The 19791-nt window shown below is 42.3% G+C and overlaps 1 protein-coding gene and 1 pseudogene across 1 annotated transcript in view; one reads left to right on the top strand and one right to left on the bottom strand.

Annotated features, from left to right (window-relative positions):
• Positions 1-19791, bottom strand: part of GRIK1 (glutamate ionotropic receptor kainate type subunit 1) — a 276806-nt gene that overhangs the window by 106370 nt on the left and 150645 nt on the right. Inside the window, exons 4-7 of the mRNA XM_061629481.1 lie at positions 18644-18825; positions 9399-9452; positions 6488-6661; positions 4043-4186 (exon numbers count right to left, since the gene is read on the bottom strand). Coding sequence (XP_061485465.1) covers positions 4043-4186; positions 6488-6661; positions 9399-9452; positions 18644-18825 — 554 coding nt within the window. The remainder of the gene's footprint in view (positions 1-4042; positions 4187-6487; positions 6662-9398; positions 9453-18643; positions 18826-19791) is intronic.
• On the top strand, positions 15002-15115 carry LOC133386310 (5S ribosomal RNA; annotated as a pseudogene).

Here is a 19791-nt window from a genome sequence, read left to right as displayed (position 1 = left end):
AGGAATAGACTCCTTTTCTTGATACTGAAGAGCATTTTTAGTTTAAACCGAATGTTCCTTTTCATTTACCAATTACCTAGAGTGGTACTGGGCTATCTGACACTGGGGACATTCCAGAGGCAGCTGGACAGCCAGGGGTGGGGATGCTTTTATTAGGGATGTACTGAAACGGCATTCCACTTCCACACTGTCTTTGCAAACCAGGAAAATTTGGAGAAGGGGTTAGTCAATTAGGGAGAACTTGAAGATGAGAGGGGCAAAATTTACCTGTACCCTAGAAAGATGCTCTGTTATAACGTGGCAATATTCTGAGATATATTCTAAAAGATAATGGGGGTGATGTTTCATCCCAGAGCATTTGGGGAGAAACATATGGTGGCCATCAGTTGGAGGCCATTTGGATTGGATCAATGCAATGACATTACGAAGAGCAGAGGCTTTTTGGGGAGGGCAGGTGGCAGCTGGAAACAGAAAGGAGGCTGCAGGAGCCAGTAGGAATCCCAGTTAGTGCTGCAACCCCACCTCCAAAACTACCTCAACCCGCTAATGCAAAGGGAGCTCATCCCCTCTTTTCACTGTCAAGCTTCCCCTCCCCAAATACGTTCTTCAAAACCCAGGTAAGAATATACAAACCTTTCCATTAGTTAAGTCCTATAAACCTCAGTCCAGAGACCCATTTAACCTGTGATATTCTGAGTAGACATACTTAGGATTCTGCTGTATGGGTGCAATCATGTGCACCCTTCCGTGGGAAGAAGTAACAATACACTCAGTGGGATTTTCTCATAAGTAAGTACGCATAGAATTGGTCCAAGTCATATTTCTCTGAGTAAATTATTTAAACATAATGGAATTCTTTTCAGTAATCATGTACAGGCGGCACATTTGCTTGCATCTTCTCTTTAGCTAGTTTGCAAACTGGCTGTGGATGAGATGGCCACCTTTTTGCAGGCCACTAGTCCTGTGCTTTTTGGGAGTCGTTTGATCTGCAGACACTGGAGGATGACATTGCTCAGCTCCATGCCATCTAATAACTGCTGAATATGAACCCGCAATTGAAGTCACAACAACAAGCCAGAAGGATAGCAGAGGCTGCTCAAGGAAAGTGTCCATTTCCAGCTAAGCTCGAGGTGCTATGGACCTTGCTGGCAGACTGCCCAGTTTATGGGGAGACTCAATTTATGATGAGGTTTTTTCTTTATTAGGCAGTTCTTCTGGATCCTATACTGTGGCCCCCGGCTTGCCCTTATGGCCAGCAATCTTAAATCAATCTTAGGTACAGACGCACTGGTCCAGGGGACGATTGATAAAGACATACAGTTGGGCAGGGTTATTGGCCCCTTCCCATCATCCCCTACCTCTGCTCTCACAATGCCCCCCCATAGGGCCCAATGTGGCAGTGGGCGGAGTCTACCTGATTCATCATCCATCATACAAGTGGGGTCAGTCAGTAATGGCTTCATACCAGAGACTATGCACAGTGCACTACACTGCATTCCATATGGTGCGCGCCTGTGGCAGAGGTGCCTTAGGGGCAAGTGTGACAGCTAATCTGCCTGCATTGCCGGATGTTGAGTTTTGCCTTTTAGGTCAACTAGGCAGCAGAGCATTACCTGTGGGCTGCCGTATTCTTGTATGGAGCACTTCAGCTCCTTCTTGGAAGGGACAGTCAGGAGACGAGGGGGCTCAGAAGCAGTGGGGCACTATGTTCATGATTTACGGTTCACGGGTACGGCAGACTTTGGGTGCATGTTAGCACCTGATAGCACCATTTATGGCGTGGCTATGAACTGGGGGGTTCCTTTGGCAGCTGGGAAAATGGAGGATCCTGCCCTAGGGTTGACCTTCCAGGGTATTAAGATTGTCTCTTGGACCCAGGGCTGCAGGCTGCCCGAGAAAAGGGCTTGAAGCGTTGCAGATCAAGATCCTGGAGTTTTCAGGGGCTGGGAAAGTGTTGGCTTTCTGCCCTTCAGGTGTTGGGGGCCTTCGACGGTGGGGTTTATGGTGCCATAACAGGGATGTCACAGCCTTACCACAGCTTCAGGGTTTGTTTTGTTTTTGTTTTTTGGCTGCCTTATGCGCCAACCTGAGGCGTGCCCCCCCCTTTCCGACAGTGTGTCAATGGTGTTTTTAGTTAGAGGAGGGAACGACTCTGGGGAGCAGAACTGCTAGTCCCATACCACACACTGGGAGATGGGGGAGGGGAGTCAGATATGGCCATATGCCTCTCTGTTGCTCCAGGATGCTCACCAGATATCAGAGGGCAGGAGGGGATTTCTGGGAGTTAGGGGCCGGCAGGGGCTATGCAAAGTGTGGCCTATTCCTATGAATCACGCAGAGAAATTCATCATGGATGGTAGGAGTAAAGCCTGTCCATCAGAGTGTTGCAAGGTAGGCTGGCAGGGGGCCTTTGGGACCATTCAGATGGCTTGGGATATGTCATGTGCTGGCCGGCTGGCCCATGCACACCACCATACCCCTTATCCTCATCATCCGTGTTCACCTGACCCGCCAGGGATTGTTGTTCAGGGAGGTGCCCTGTGACCAGCAGTTGCGGGCAGTGGCCCTCACACTTAATTTTGGAGCCTTCCGGATGGAGGGCGGAAGTGTTTGGGTCCAGGTCAGACTTCCCTACGAGCCATCCTGCTGTCCGAAGTTTGTTTCCAGGCAGACCAGGGGCACAAGAGGCACACCATTATTTTATCCTGCCCCGGGACTGGACACTTGTCCTGTGAGGGCGTCACAGTGTTTTTTGGCCTGTAGCTACAGGCCCGGTTGCCTGATACTCAGGGGGAGGGATCTTCCCTCATAAAGTTTTGGTCTAGCGTTGCAGAACCTGGCAGCAGACACATGGGGTTTTGGGGGACATGCTCCTATGGAATTGGGGCTGGGGAATTGCCTACCTGGGCAATTGGTTTGGTATATGCAGGTGTAGGCCGTCGGAAGGTGGAATTATGGGGCACCTGGAGTGCATTCACCCCTGGGTCGAGTCTGAAGGTCCAGGACCCAACTGTTCACGATTGTTTCTGTTTTTGGCAGGTTGCTGGATGGGGATGGAGCAGCCATGGCATGATCTTATAGGCTGGCCTTGGGGCCACAAATGCACATTGGTTCACGGCTGGGCCTCTGATGGTGGGCCATGGATTGGTGGCTGGGTCGACAGAGTATGCACTGGGATGGTCTCCTACCCATGTTGTTCCAGCAGGGTTGAGTGCAGAACGTCCCGCAGGTGGTGGTCATTCCCCTGGGTGGGAATGACCTTGGTTACTCAAGGGCAAGGCCCTCAGTGGCAGGCATGTGAGGACATGCGGTTGAGGCCATGATAGCCTCTGGTTGTCTGCCGTGGTCAGACATGGAGGGCAAGGCCCTCAGTGGCAGGCATGTGAGGACATGCGGTTGAGGCTACGATAGCCTCTGGTCATCTGCTGGAGGGCAAGGCCCTCAGTGGCAGGCATGTGAGGACATGCAGTTGTGAGGCAATGATGTCATCTTCTTGACGGACCTGCAGAGGGGTCTGCACAAGATTCTTATTGGGTGTGGGGTAAAGGGAGACTAAGCAGAGGCTTGTCCCCCTTTTGTGGCAAGGAAGTGCGGGGGAAAGGTTAAAAGGGAAAGGGCAGCTAGGTGACACCTTTAGGCACCTTTGGGGGTGATTGGCGGTCTGGAGGCCTGCAGCTCAGGGCTATACGGCCCGGGGGCAGAACACGGGCCGCCTTTGGGGCCAACGTGCCTCATCCGCTCGGAGTTTCAGGGCTCCGGGGGGCGGTGATGTGGGTTGGACCCCCTACACATCTTCAGGGTGTGGCCTGAGCTGGGGTCTGGCACAGGGCAGCCCTGGGCTCAGGCAAGGGTTTGGTTGCCCTATGGCTGCAAGCAGGCTTTGCCTGGATCATCAGAATGCTCCCGCACTTGATTTCCCCTCTGCAGGTTCATTATTCTAATTGATTCCGTTTAATAAAGTGGCCCATGATTTAACCCAATGAATGGTGTTTGTGTTTTATTTCGGCAATAGGCCGCAATCCAGAAAATGGTCCATACTTACCTCTTTTATCAGGTTGATATATCTGGGTCCAAAGCGCCATGGCTTATGTCTGTGACATTGCAGGGAGCTGACAGTCATTTGGGAGGCACGATGGGAAGCCACTGCTACCATGTAAACAGCATCATACATCAGAGCTGCTTCTGTCTGTGTGGTGAAAAAAATAGAAAACCCTTTCAAGACAACATGTTTAGTCCCATTCTCTTGTTCTTCCTTTATCCACTTCACAATATGAGCCCTATGTCTAGGGTTTGTAGCACTCTAGAAGATTATCTGATGATGTAACATCAATGCTGAATTTTATGCATTTGTTTTCTGGATGAGCAAAACTTCTTTGCATCAGGCCACCAGCAAGCAATTAGATATTTAAATGACAGAGCTTTGTTGAATCTGCAAGAAAGTCTGTACCAATGAGCATGGTCAAAGACTCACCCCTTTAATGACACACATTATTATTTATTATAAAACTTCAGTTATTCAAAACTAAATTGCATATTAAGATAAACATTGAAAATCACATTTACAATGTGATTTAATGGCATTTTGAACTAATGACAACTTTGTATAAACTGACTAATACATGTGTGTGTGTTCATGCATGTGCGTGTGCGTGTGTTATGTTAGTAAGACCATGGCTGTTTATATATATACTTCATTGACCTAAATAAACTTATAAATACTGGAGAGTTTTACAATCAGATGTGATCTGAATGTATTGATTAGTCTTAATATAGTACAGATCTACAATAATTCTTGACACACAAATTAGTATCTGCATAAAACCAATTGCTTTGTATGAAAACAAATTAAAAGTGTTCACTTACTGTGAACAGTTCTCTACATATAATCTTTCAAATCTAGGGCCCAGTTTTAGTCACAAACTGCAAAATGAGAGCCACTTTTAAACTGTTTACCCATACACGGCAATCATGAGAACCTAAGAAGAGTCCTGCCGGATCAGGCCAAAGGCCCACCTAATCCAACATCCTGTTCTCACAGCAGCCAATCAGATGTCTATGGGAAGCTTGCAAGCAGGACCTGAGTGCAATAGTGTTCTCCCCACTTGTGATTCCCAGCAACTAGTATTCAGAGGCATATTGCCTCTGACACTAAAGTAGACCAAAGTCATCATGGCTAGTAGCCACTGACAACTTTATCCTCCATGAATTTGTCTAATCCTCCATTAAAGCCATCCAAGTTGGTGGCCATCACTGTGTGTGGTGAAGGTGAATTCTATAGTGTAACTGTACACTTTGTGAAGAAGTACTTATTTTATCTGTATTGAATCCTTTAACATTTAGTTTCATTGAATGATTCTGGGTTCTCATATTATGAGAGAGAAATAAAAACTTTTCTGTATTCTCTTTCTCCATGCCATACATACTTTCATCTATATCTATCATGTTCTCCCCCTTACTAACCTTTTATTTTCTAAACTAAGAAGTCCCAAATCTTGTAACCATTCCTTATAAGTGAGTTGCTCCATCCCCTTGAGCATTTTGATTGCCCTTTTCTGAACCTTGTCTAGATCTGCAATATCCTTTTTGGGGTAAGGTGAACAGAACTGTACACAGTATTCCAAATGTTATTGTACCATGCATTTGTATAATGGCATTATGACACTCACAGTTGTATTTTCAATCCCTTTCCTAATGATCTCTAGCATGGATTTTGCCTTTTTCACAGCTATGACACACTGGATCAACGAGGGAGGAGAGAAATACTAGTTACCATTTTAGACCAGTTGAATATTTGCAGCCAGAGCTGTTGCTGTCATTCAGCAATGTGAAATGACCTGTTTGAGGTGGCCCATGAGATGAGGCAGGGGTGGCGGTGGTGATGTAGATGAAGATAGGAACTGATACCTGAATGGTGTAGGAAGACTTTCAAGTTTTACCCCTGCTGGGGTTGAGGGGAAAAGAAAAACATATGGGTTCTGCTTCAGGCAGGGGAGGGGTATAATTTAAGCTGTGCTTCAGGAAGCAAAGCGTCGCAGGCTGGCACTCTTTTCAGCACTATTGCAGGTGGACACTACCTTGTGAACAGCAAGATCCTGGGATGGCTTACTTCACACTGCACATGTACTACCAGTACATATACAGTGATGTGAAGGTTTCCACACAGCCCTCCTTACTTTTCACATGATTATGTCATCCTAGAAAAGCCCTACACAGACAATGACTAACTAAAATAGCACTTCCTGTACTTCTTGTCATGAGTGCTATCCTGAACCAAAATGGGGTTTATACAAAAGTGGTGCTGGGTTGACTACATCCTGGAAAAGCAGCCCATTAAGTTAAGCACACATTTCAGTTGGCATTAACCAGACTTGTAGGTAACATTGTCGCTTTTCCCCTCATCAACCCATCTATTGGGTTTCCTGAAACATGTATAAATAAATTCTTTTTCATTTCCTGCCAATATTGTAGACAGTGTTTTTTCACTTACGGTCATCATGCCATCCAGGAGACCAGTCTCTGGCTTGGGTGGTGCCTGTAACCGTTCCATTGACCATTTCTCAATAACTGATGCCACTTGCGGATTGTCAGTGTTGAGTAAGCGAAATCCAGTCATATTGACTCCGCTGTATCTGTAGGGTTCCAGGTCTAGTGCAAACAAATCCTATATCATCAAGGTTTTGTTTTTTGTAAAAAAAAATAAAGAGATTGTGTTAATGATAAAAGGAATCACCCTAAATTGAGTCACCCAAGTAGCCTATTTGTGCCAACCTTGAGTGGGAATAGGTTTTAAAGCCATTACGCATAATGCAAGTAGTAATCTTCTTCTAGCCCTGTTACCTGAGAAGCTGCAAGCATCCAACATGAAAAGTATATTCTCTGCTAAAAAGCTTGGGCTCCCTCCACCATCTATGGGGTTTACATCTTTCTATAGCTGAAATAATGTGGCTGAATATGAAACCAGTCCTCATCTTCATCAATTTCAACCAAAACTTAAGACAGTTTGAAAAAGTATTTTCCCCTTGACTCCAAGCTTACCAGAAATTACATTCATTATAAAATCTGAATAACTTTGAGCTGAGTAAGATTTATAAGATACCTCATATTTGATTCGTTGGAACATAAAACATTAGATGCTCACAACATTATTTTATAAGCAGTACCTGGTATTGATTTATATTATCCCAGTAATAATGGTACAGCTATCACAAATGAAAAGAAAGAAAAGCATGAAAAATTGGCTGGTCAATGTTAAGAATATTTTCCAGCCGTGGGAAAGAAAACTCACTGCAGTGTGATGAACAACACAGTTCTACTACTTATGAGCACCATATTTCTGTTGCCTTGCAAGTTTTGGTAACTTGCTGTCACTATGTCTGATATATGTGTCAAGCTGGTGAAGAAAGAGTTCTTCATGGATTAGAAGTTTGCAGAGCAGGAATATAATGGATGCTTTAAGTGATATTATGTTCGTGACACATTTCAAAACTATATGTCATGGACTAAAAAAGTGTGAGACATTTGTCAGGATTTGTTTCAAGAAAAAGTCTTGTTGATGCTGGTATTAACAGTCTTGTCAAGAAACATTATCAATCTCTGGCTGGATTTCAGTCACCCTGTTAAAACCACATAGTCTTTACAATACTGAAATTGCTTCTTTGAATTATAGGATTCAAAGCAAAACCTTGCTAGTCTTTCCTAGGGAAAGAAAATTTGCATGAGTTACAACATGTTTAATTCTCTGACATCTGTCTTGGCTCTAAGCAACTACAAAGCGGTTGACATGACTATACTAACGGTCTTGCAAGGAACGAAAAATTAGTTTCCCTTCTTCATACTGCAAATGTCTTGTACACATGAGCAACGTAGAGATTTTGAAAATGCTTCCTCTTAGGTATTTTATTTATTTTAATTTAAACATATATTTTACTCTAACCTTCATCATATAGCTATACCAGGGAGGAATAAAATCAAAGTTTTAAACCATAAAATGATGCACAATTACACAGTGGTGGCTCATGATGGGGTGCAGAGGCAGCGGCATCCTCCTAGCAGTGGCAGTGCTGCACTCACCAGGACAGGGATGAGGTGGGGCAAGGTCAAGGGAGCTCTGGAAGTGGCCCTGGAGCTCCCCTGACTTTACTGATTTGCCACACTGCCACCTCCTGTCTTCACAAGCCACTGCTGTGATTACAACTAAAACAACAGGAGAAACAGGAGAAGATAAAACACTACATCAGAATTAGAAGCACCAATAGCAGGTCCTAGTTCAGGCATCATAAGGATACATAAAAGCCTGCTGGAAAAAGTGGGTTTTAAGTTGACATCCAAAGGTTATTAGCATCAATGCCCATCGTATTTCAGAAGAGAAGGCTTTCCATAATTCGGGTGCCACTGCAGAATAGGCACGAGTTGCCACATAACAGTTCTACATAAAGCCAATTTACTTAAACAAAAATTATTCTAGGAGTATTTTTTTTGTTTTAGGTAAAAATGTAAATGTACTCCCTTCAAGTCGATTCCGACTTATGGCGACCCTATGAATAGGGTTTTCATGAGGCTGAGAGGCAGTGACTGGCCCAAGGTCACCCAGTGAGCTTCATGGCTATATGGGGATTCGAACCCTGCTCTCCTAGGTCGTAGTCCAACCCCTTAACCACTACACCACACTGGTTTTAGGACTGAGCAGCAAATATGATTTTAATGGCTTTGCTTGTCAAACATTTTGTCTTCAACAGCCATACACAAAAATATAACTCACAATCACAGCTTACACAGCCTACTTTTGTAAGGAACTGACCTTACTTTCATTTCGAAGTAGGTCTTCAAAATATGATCAACAAAATCACTGAATAACATGGGTCCCCAAAAGTCAATAACCAATGTATGCACACTAAAAATGTAAACATGCTTTTGCAGATGATCCAAAGAAGGCTACATTTAACAGCAATTAAGCTGAACCAAATGTTTACTTCAAGTGAACAAAACTTAGAAAAACATGGATCTTATATCACAAATCTTTCCATTAACACACAGCAGCCCTTAGTGAGCGAAATAAGATGTTCTAACCAAATAGATTCAAACTGTGGAATAGGCTAGATTTAGTCTTTTCCATTTCCTCCATCCCCAAACATTTCTTTAGATATTATTCTGAAGTATGGGTTTGCAGGCAAGAATTACCGTTTTTCCTATGCTGCATAGAGAGATGAGAGTGAGGCACAAATAGGGGTGGTGAATATGACAGATATACTACGCCACCTCCATTGCAAGATGGCTTTGCTAGTAACAGTAATATACTTAAGAAGCACTTTTCATCTATAATGGTGACACATAAAACACTGTGGATGAAGGTCTTTAGCTGCTACTGCTGTAATGGGTACAAATTTATCAAAATGTCTTACCAGCGTTGTAAAAAAGTAGTGATAGTATTCAGTCATCATTCCCATGGAGAGAATCTATTGAGAAAGAGAGGAGAGGGGGGGAGATAAGCCAGAGTGAGAAGCAGAACACAAATAACAAGCATTCTATATGAGAAATTATGAGCATATTTTTATGGCGGGTGCTTGTGTGGCTTATATTGCTGTATGTGCAATTGATGTGGTGCTGGGAGATAAGGGCCTATCTCTTCATATCTAGATTGTGGCTAAAATTACCTTGATACCGGTATGCTAATTTACAAAGAAAAAGAAAGGAAGTGGGAAAAGTGAGGTTTTATTTTTCAGGGCTTTGGGACGGATTTTAAACTCTGGAGTGGAGAAATGTCAGATAAAGCATGTTTGGCACATTTGTACAGGTAGATTTCTGGACTTCCAGTTTGTACATAAACAGCAACATACAAATCATCGCCAGTGAAGGAAGGAATAGAATGTGGTGGCTGTACACAGCACCCAGTTCTCCTTATCTATCACGAGGAGAGGGCTATGAAGAGAGACAGAGGCTTGTAAGACTCTGGAACACTATCAATCTATTCCTCCCCACTCCTCCCAACAAAATGTTATCAGCCTCAATCCCAGTCATGTGAGACTGTTCCTCCCCGCCCTTCTCAACAACAACAAAAAACACTTCCATGTGGATGTGTTTTTTAAAATATTATATTCCATCTTGCTTCCAGCATGGAACTCAAGGCAGCATATATGTGCTTCCCAAGGGGTCCCCCTCCAGGTATTGATCAGACGCAACTAGGTTTAGTTTCAGCAAGGTGGCAGCTTTGCATGCCTTCAGACCATGCACCAGCCAAGCCAAGTTCTATCGAATTGTGATTATACATTTCATAATATTCTCTTAGAATGAGAAAATTGACATCCCTTGTGTAAAAAACAACTACAGAATGTGTACTGCTCCATTATGCTTGATGAAGCCAATACTAGGAACCAGCTTATAATGTCCTTATCTCTACACGGGAGGGGAACAAAACAAAGAAGCAGCAAGCTTTGTCAGGGTGATAATGCGGCATTTGTGAAACGGAGTCAGTTCCAAGCCTCAGAGAAGCAGATACAGTAACAGCTGCTGTCATATTAAAGTGTTGCATACTTTGAACTCATATTTGCTATCCAGGGGTGGCCTCCTTCTGTGCACAAGCTTTTAGTGTAAATGTATGGCAATAAATTTGTCAGAGTAGCCAAAGAAATTGTTCCTTAAATGGTGAATGCTTATGGAGAATTGATTGCTCAAAGGAGACACAAAAAGACTAAAAGAATGATTAGGCCAAGCTTTCAAACTCTTAATATGGCTCAGATCTATGTAATCTAAAGCAAACACTCCATGATAGGTACAACCTGTATGGAGGGAAAGAGATTAGAAAAATCCAACATACTTTTAGGGTTCACACAGTTTCCCTCCTGCAGAAACATCCCAAGTTGAACAGGTATGTGAGGTACCACTGGGAAACTCTGAGAAAGAATAGCCTAATAGCTATATTTGTTACTGTGACCTTGCACCTCTCTTCTTACAACACAAGTAAACAGGCCCTATTGATTTTAGGCCCTTTAATTCAGAAATCTTGCAGTCCTTGTAGGAATCCTAAGAGGGTGCTCCTGTTATTCCGCCACTTGCTCCCTGACACACACACATTGCCACATCCTGACCCACCAGTACAACTAGCAAGCCAGGATCTCAGGAAGGGTGTTGGCTTCGCAGTATCCACCACCATCATTTCTCTCAGGGCAAAGTTTATCACTAATCTTCTCTGCACCCTTTCTTTCATTCTGGCCTGCTTCCTTTACACACACACACCTCTTTTTATGCCTTTCCCTCAAATCCAGAGCAGCTGCCAGCAGAATACAGAATAAAGTTGGGGCTGATAAATTAACTGGAAAATTCAGGTGTCTGACTCCCACCGGCTTTGAGACTGAGATCAAAAGACAGAAGCTTAGTATGCTTAGAAGATTCAGTTTTCATCACTAGTAAATTCTTTCCATAGAATTTTTTTGGTTCAGAGATTTTAAGAATATCACAAACTGAGTGGAGTTGTAAGATCTGTTGACTGAACAGCTTGGTGATATCTGTTGGTATAGATACCACCAGCCAATTTTCTCCAGATCACAGAGGTTACAAACTCGATCAAAGAAGTATTAGAAATGAATTCCATGTTGTCCAGGGCTTTACTTAATAACATGTAATCATATCTCCATTACAGATAGAATTCAAGCAAAATATCATTGCTCTCTCTGCTGCCTCCTCCCCTACCACCATCCTCAATATTCTGCCATATGACATGTAGAAGCTCTAGATTTCCAGGCTACAATCATACTAAAAACCGAGTTCTCTCTCTGCAGTTTACCCTGGGGAAAAATTCAAGCAGCTATGCTTAAAATTACTTAGTACTTTCCGCTATTGTTTGGACAAGGGTAATTGTTCTTCGGCCACAATATGTCACATGAGACAGAAGTGACCGTCTTAGTCTTTGAATATAAAATTAAACTTTTTCACATGAAAAAGAAAGGATATTCTGAGGAAAAAAAGTGGTGGCCGAAGGAGGCTTGAGATTTTGCTTTATTTGCCATGAAGGAAAATTATAGCTTGCAGTAAGTAATGTTTTTATTATAGATTGATTTGTTTGTTTTCAATAGCATCTATGTGCATGGTGTTTTACAGAGAAAAGATATGACAGGTCTCATTTATGACACAAATGGCCTGGCCTTACAAGTTGCTTCAATGGCATATTAAGAGTATAGAATCAACTATAGGCTAGTGGAGCTTGAGACATTGTGATGGTGATGCAAGAGGATTCAAGATGTTGTGCTAGAGCATCAATGTGAGGGTATCCTTCTGCCCAAACTGCCATGAAACTGAGGCTCCCAAGTAGTAAATCCTTAGGATGCAAAAATTTAAAGGGCAGTATTCAATTAACTTTTTGCACTAGTGCCAGAGTTACCACTAGTGCAATGAGGTTTCCCTGTTATCTTCCCCTGGCATGCCCCCCATCCCCAAATCTGCTCTGGAGGGTTGGGGAGAACCCAAAACAGATTTAGGGGGTCTGTGGGGGAGGAGAGGGGAAGATCATTCTTTTGTGCAAGTAGAAATCCTTGAGCTTTAGCGCTACATTGAAAACAACCCATTTTTTAAAAAAAAATAAAAAAAATAAAAGCAAAACTAAATGTTCAGTGGTCAGTTCCAACAGACTTCAACACACAGCTCTGAGAGATGCTTTTAAATCAAAAGATTTTGGTCAGCATTTGTAATTTATTGTTCATTAAAAAAAAATCTATTGACAAGTTGCTTTTCTATAATATAAGAACATAAGAAGAGCCTGCTGGATTAGGCCATCTAGTCCAGCATCCTGTTCACCCAATGGCCAACCAGATGCCTGTGAGAAGCCCACAAGCAGGACCTGTGTGCTATAGTGTAGGGAGGAACACAGTTTTGAACCTTCCTGATATTCCAGACTTCTCCTTACCCTTACTTTGACATCCTGGATAGGATATACTTTTTAAACAAACTGCTCTCAGGTTTTCCCCAGCTCTGACTTTTTCAGACTACTGCAGTGGTGCAGGTAATGAACTCTAAACCCTAAACAAATAAACTCTATAGAATTGATCCCCTAGATATACACAGGTGCTAATCTACAACTGATTCATCTAATCTCACTCAGGTATGTTCTTCATTACCCAAATAGGGCTTCAGAGAAGATACATGATATGCAAATAGTCTTGAAGGGTTCCCCCCCCCCGTATTACTGGGCAACAGAACTGCATGATCAAGAAGGAAATTGTATTTTCTCAGCTCAGGTGATGCTAAAGTTCCAGTGACCCTTTATGAAGGCTGTGCTGTAAATGAGTTCCTCCACTAGTTTTATTTGAGGCAGAAGAAAAATGGTATCAAAGAAACACTTGGAGTCTTGCAATGAGTTGTGGGAAAGATGCTACATCTGTGATAGGAAGAAGCATTTTCATGTCAGGATGAAATATAAATTCTTGGATTTGGAGAGAAGATATAGAGGGCTGGTATTTGTTGAAAGAATATACTTATGTGATGTGAAACTTTGGTACCTTAAGACGGCAATCTTACACATAGCTTTCAAGAAAGAAAGCCCCTCTGAACATAGTGGGACTGATTTCTTAGTAAACCTGTTTAGGTCTTACTGCACAACAGGCAATATCCAATTATCTTCATTCCCCAATTCTGTAAACCTTCATTATCTGCATGTGTAATATGTTGCTGAGTAGCTTCTTTATCTTATTCCAAGGAACACAGACATGGCTGTAAGGTTTACTTAATAACATCAGCCATTACTGGTTACAGCAAAAAAACAAGGAATAAAGGGGAAAGCAAAACTAAACACAATGCAGGAAGACCATGTTTTGTTCCTGGCCTAGATACATTAACACTTTAGTGTTTTTTTCTCTCAGTGCAAATGGTCTTAATTAAAGATTGTAATGCACATTTTAAATTTTCTCCAGTCTTCTTCAAATATTGCTACAAATATACTCCAGCTTTTACAGGGTTCCCAATTTTGTGTGTATAGACACTACACATGAACAAGTGGCATGTACGCAGGCGGCAGGCAAAGAGGTGTGACTGAACTGAAAGAACCTGCAGCCACAACCCCCCTGTCTCTCACACATATAGTATATGCTGTGGACCCAAAGTTCTCCCAATGGTTTCTCAGTTGTTACAGAGTAAGATATTCAAATTGAGCTGCACTGGACCCTGCCAAATGTTTCCTGGTGTGAGTGCAATGTGCATGAAGGATAGTCCTTAACTAATTGGTCCTAGGGGGAAAATACACTTGTGTGCTATGTACCAATGGTACAAAATGTGCAGAATGCACTCTGATAAATAAAACAAAGGCAACAATAGATTTCTACATGAGGTGTAAAGAGTTGTACTCAATTCATGCTTGTAACCTACAATGATTATGCCCTACTACATATTATTTCTTGAGATCAGAGAAAGGTAGTGGGGCTATACTAATTCAGTTTCACCAGCTGATTAGTCTTGGCAATCAATGCTTGCATCAGAAATGCAGGCTTACATTATGCTAAAAGTAGAAGGTCTCTTTTTGTATGCCATCTGCTCATCTCAAATATCCTTTTATCAACTCTCAGTCACACACTATTAGCATTGTAAAAGGTTCAATACCAGTACCTATCTAGATTATCATAATTTACAGTGAACCATGGTCCCTGTCTATACGTTTAAAATATTTCCAAAAGGGTTATCATTCTATATTAAGTTACACAGATGTTTAAAATCAATTCTAAAGATTATGATGTATGTTTTCATCCCTGTTTTAATATATCATGGTGGACTTTCTGTTTGGGCACATAAGTCACTCCCAGAGTTATTAACCTGAATGTAGACACTAAAATGTGATGGGCAAGTCTCAAACCAGATATTATCTGAACTTGATTCCCAATTGTTTGTACAGAGCCTTTTAATATTTTAATCCTAAATCACAATGAATTCTAGAAAAGCAGTAGAAAACAGGACATAGTAGAGACAACCAAACCCTTGCTGTCTTTTAAAAGCAATGCCATATTTATTATTATTTATTAAAAAGACTGTCTATGGCCATACTACCCTGAACACGCCTGATCCCGTCTGATCTCAGAAGCTAAGCAGGTACTGGTTAGTACTTGGATGGGAGACCGCCTGGGAATACCAGGTGCCGTAGGCTTAGAGCAGCTTTTCCCAACCTTTGGGTTCCCAGATGCTGCTGGACTATAATTTCAGTCATTCCTGACCATTGGCCTTGCTGGCTGGGGCTGATGGGAGTTGTAGTCCAACAACATCTGGGGACTCAAAGGTTGGGAAAGGCTGGCTTAGAGGAAGGCTATGGTAAACCACCTCTGAATGCCTCTTGCCATGAAAACCTTATGAATATATCCAAAAAGATTCATAGGATTACCATAAATCATAATCGACCTGAAGGCATATAACAAAACAACCATTAAAAAGATTTATAAATTGCCTATTATGAAAACATCCCAAGGCAGTTTGCTATTAAATCTGCTGAAAATGCAGGAACAATAACATAACAACATTTTTATTGCGCTCAAACAACCATTATAGAATATACAGTTGTATAAATACATAATCACAAAATCAAAAGAGCAAAGATGAATATTAAGAGTTAACAGTCATTGAATGTCTAAGAGATATTGCTACCTTGAGAAATATTGCTACCTGTTCAGTAATGAGATTATTACACCCCCCCATAAGATACTCAGAAGAGTCTCTAAGGGTTGATCAGGAAACTGCCTCATAAGTGGGTAGATGATATGTTCTCTGACCCCTTCATAAAATCTGCAGTAAAAACACACACATGTGAGTGTTGTGTCCCAGGCGAAGGGAGAGTTAAATCAGGGAGAGCAGTCAGATGGGGACGAGGCTCCTTGGGGTGCTGAAGGAAGGGAGACAAGCGGGGAGGGTTCTGGCAGTCCCCAAACTCCCCTGCCTGGCACTTTCACCAAAGAAGCTCCTGCTCTGCCTGCAAGTCCAATGCCCGAGCAGTTGGGGAGTGACTCTCCACCTGCTCCATCTATTCCCAGGCAGGAATTCCTGCCAGGCACTTCAAACGCTTCCCAGCCAATCAACATCCTGCTTCCAGAGACTGTCACCTAGCGAAGCCCTGCCATAACATGGGTCGTCTGAGGCATGCCCCCCTAGCCCTGTGCGAGGAGGCTTGAGAAGAGAGACTTTCAGAGGGTAGAACTCAGGCGGAGCCACCATTTACGAGCCAAAACCTTCCCTACTTAAGCCAGTGTCTCCCAAGGCACAACTGCTGAGTCAACTCTCCCCAAACGCTGCAGAGACTGCTTAGCTAGAATAGTTAGAGAAAGTAGTGAGTCAGGTATATGAAGCGCAACACTTTGAATGTATCTGTAACTTTAATAAAAAGAGAAAAAGACATCACCTCTCCCCAGTCTGAATCCGTCACCTCTGGGCAGGACAGTGGGAAACTGTTTCGAGTTCAAGTTGATTACATAGACAGTACCTATTCTTGATAGGAACTTTAGCAAATCTGCCCTCTTAACGGCTTTGACAGTAAAATGTTAAAATGTGCCAGCAGAACAATACCTAAGTATTGTTAGATATTGTTCAAAAGTGTAACTATGCCAAAAGTGTAACTATGGTTAGAGGCAGACCAAGTCAGGAGCAGTGACCCATTGGCTAAAGCATGGAGCTCTTGGCTCTTCATATCTTTTAATCTCTGTTTAACAATGGGTTTGGTTTGCACTGTGTCCAAGGACAATAGATAAAAAGGGGACAAGCCAACAGTACTCATGTTACCAATTAGCTCTCTATTCCAAGTAGACATAAAAGAATCAACTGATAAACCAGAGACAATCAGGATAATAACATAAATAAGGCTGTTGGAGCTGAAGCCAGTTGGAGTGAAATGGTGAGGGACTTAGAAACAGGCTCAGAAGATACTTAGGAAAGCTTGAAGGGAGCAAGAAGCAATGATAGACATTGGCATCTGAAGAGAAGCTGAAGATCCAGCTCAGTACCTGATATTACTAGGACAAAGAGATGACGGACGTCTGCCTAGAAGAGAGCAAGGCTCTGTGGCAGCCTTTAGGAAAGAGCTCCTGTCATAGTGACAGCTGGTCATTATGAACCTGTGGTGACAATTGTTACTGGACGAAGTTGAAGACAATGGCTGCAATCCTGAGGGAAGCCTGAAGGACTCCAGAGTGAAGGAAGTCATGACCAAGTTGAGGACTGCATGTGATGTATAGTGAGTTGTGGGTATAGTGAGTTGTGTGTTAACCAGGAAAGCAGAGTGATAGGGTAATTGACACATGCTTCATTGGGAGTGAGAGAAAGTGCAGTGTAGTGGTTAAGGGGTTGGACTACGACCTGGGAGACCAGGGTTCAAATCCCCACATAGCCATGAAGCTCATTGGGTGACCTTGGGCCAGTCACTGCCTCTCAGCTCATGAAAACCCTGTTCATAGGGTCGCCATAAGTCGGAATCGACTTGAAGGCAGTACATTTACATTTTTTCACTGGGAGTGAAATGGTAACCTCACAGAGACACCTTTTTAAAAGGACAGTAACCCAATTGCTGCTGCAGTACTATTTAATGTAACAATTACTAAGTGAAAGCACAAGCCTTATAAGTAATCCTGTAAACAAGCATTACAGACTATTAATATTAAGAATAAGTTTCAATAACTTTATAATGTCTTATTTTCATTTTAAATCTAGAACTCTGGTATGTCCCATGTTCATCCATTATTACTGAAAGGTTAATTGGTATAGGAAAATATAATATAGGAAAGTACTGGTATAGGAAACTGGGCTGCTACTGGGAAGAAAGGTGAGATATAAATAAATAAATATAAATAGAAAAGTATAAAGATTTTGAGTTATATGGTGGCAGCAGAGACAAAGTGAGGAAATATAAAACAATCAAAAGTGGAGATTAGCAGGAAAAAATAGTGATCTCCACAATGTATTGGTGACTGCTAGGAAAACACATCTAGGCTATCAGAGTAATAGGTGGCTAAGTGGCAGCCTAGGCCACCACAGTCTCAGACAGAGGTCTTTTGCATCACCTGCTACCTGACCCATTTAACTAAAGATGCCAGGGATTTAAGTTGGGACTTTCTACATGCAAAGCATGTGTTCTGCCACTGACCTGTGACCTCTCCCCTTCTAGCACTTTAGCTTACAGCCAACTGGTTATGTTCATATCGTACAACTAACTAAAGTAGCCTGGATTTGGTTTTTGACTTGCCACCACAGGTTCTGCATTAGACTGGTTTACACTTGCAGCCCATGACAGTACATCTCTGCCCAACTGTGCACAATGTTTCCTCACCAACTTTCCTGCCACCACGGATGTATAGTACGGGGACTGAGATGCTGAATAAATGGGGCTAATTCATGTATTAAAGCACTTTCAACTGTTATGTCCATTGTGGAGAAGCCCTATTAGAAGGAGGAGCTTCTTAGCAGTTTCCACAGGTGGTCATAAAGTTTAAACTGGCTCTTCAGAGATGCTCAGGCAGGTTTTTCTTATCCAAAAGAGGCTCAAAGAGAATCCCAGTGTTGAAAAATAACTTCTCAACACTGTGATAATGAGCCAAAATCTAATCCATCTGAACGCAGTTTTATTGCTTCCCAGAAGCTGAAAAGCAGATGGCATGATAACTTTTTGATATAAACAAATGGGCATTTTCTTCCATCTTACCTGTTTAAGAATTTCTGCTGCTGTTTCATGTGAGCAATCAAATATCACATAGAACTCTTTGCCCTTCTTCATCTCCTTGAGTAAAGGCCGGGCATCTTTATTCCCAGAGGGCAACTGCCGGATTTTGATTTTAATGTTGTACCTAGAAGGGGCTTTGATGAGTTCTTGCAGGCGAATTAGACCTAGAAAATGACATCCAATCATTCAAATGGTTGTTCTGTGCAATGAATCTTTACCGTCATTTAGACTCAACATTTTCCACCATTCTTCAATATATTTCAAATTTACCCCTATAAAAGCTTAATGAGTTAGCTTATCATTTATCAGATCCTTCAGTGGTGTAGTTTAAGAAGGTGGGTTTTTTCCTGCTTTATGAGCACGTTTACCTACAAAACATATAACCTGAAAATATCTTTAGAATTTTTCGGTTCAGAATTCTTTTCCCCAGCCTCAGATCACAACAGTCTTCAATATTAAACAAGTCACATTGTGAAAACATTGCAATAAACTTACTTTAAAAATTTCAAAGATCAGTAAGCAATGAAATTGTGAAGAAAGTGCAATGAAAAGCACATCCACAATGTGACATGGATTCCACTTTCAATGGAAGTGGATTGTTGTGATGCCTGGCATTATGCAGGCAGTTTGTGTTCGTCTTCTACATGGACAGCGAGGCAAGAGAGCCAGCAGGACCAGGAATCCAAAGGCAGCTCAAGATTCAGCAGGAGGTGTTGAGATTGCTGCTGGTCTGATATTTCAACCAGCATTTAATTTGTCTGCTCATGGAGGGGAAGGGGCAAATACTATAGAAATTCTAATGAAGTTCAGGGAGGGAGATGTTGCCTGTCTTATTTTTTCTGTAACCTCAAGCTGACATGATGAAGTGCTAGAGTAGTAAATCCAACAAACAGATCCGGGTTGATAAGCAACAGGAAGATCATTTTACAGCATTCCAGCAATGTGGCAGAGAGGCTGAAAGCTGGAAAAGAGAACTTAAAGGCAAAAAACAACTCTTTTCCAGCTTTCAGTCTCTCTGCCACATTGCTGGAATGCTATAAAACGGTCTTCTGCACTCCCTGTTGTTTAACAGCCTGGCTATATTGGCTGGAGTTTCTATGAAAACCAGACGTTTTCATGGACACTCTGGT

Source organism: Rhineura floridana, chromosome 5, assembly GCF_030035675.1.
Source record: "Rhineura floridana isolate rRhiFlo1 chromosome 5, rRhiFlo1.hap2, whole genome shotgun sequence".
Taxonomy (NCBI): Eukaryota; Metazoa; Chordata; class Lepidosauria; order Squamata; family Rhineuridae; genus Rhineura; species Rhineura floridana.
The sequence above is the reverse complement of the archived record's forward strand: the minus strand, read 5'-3'. Positions and strand labels throughout refer to the sequence as shown.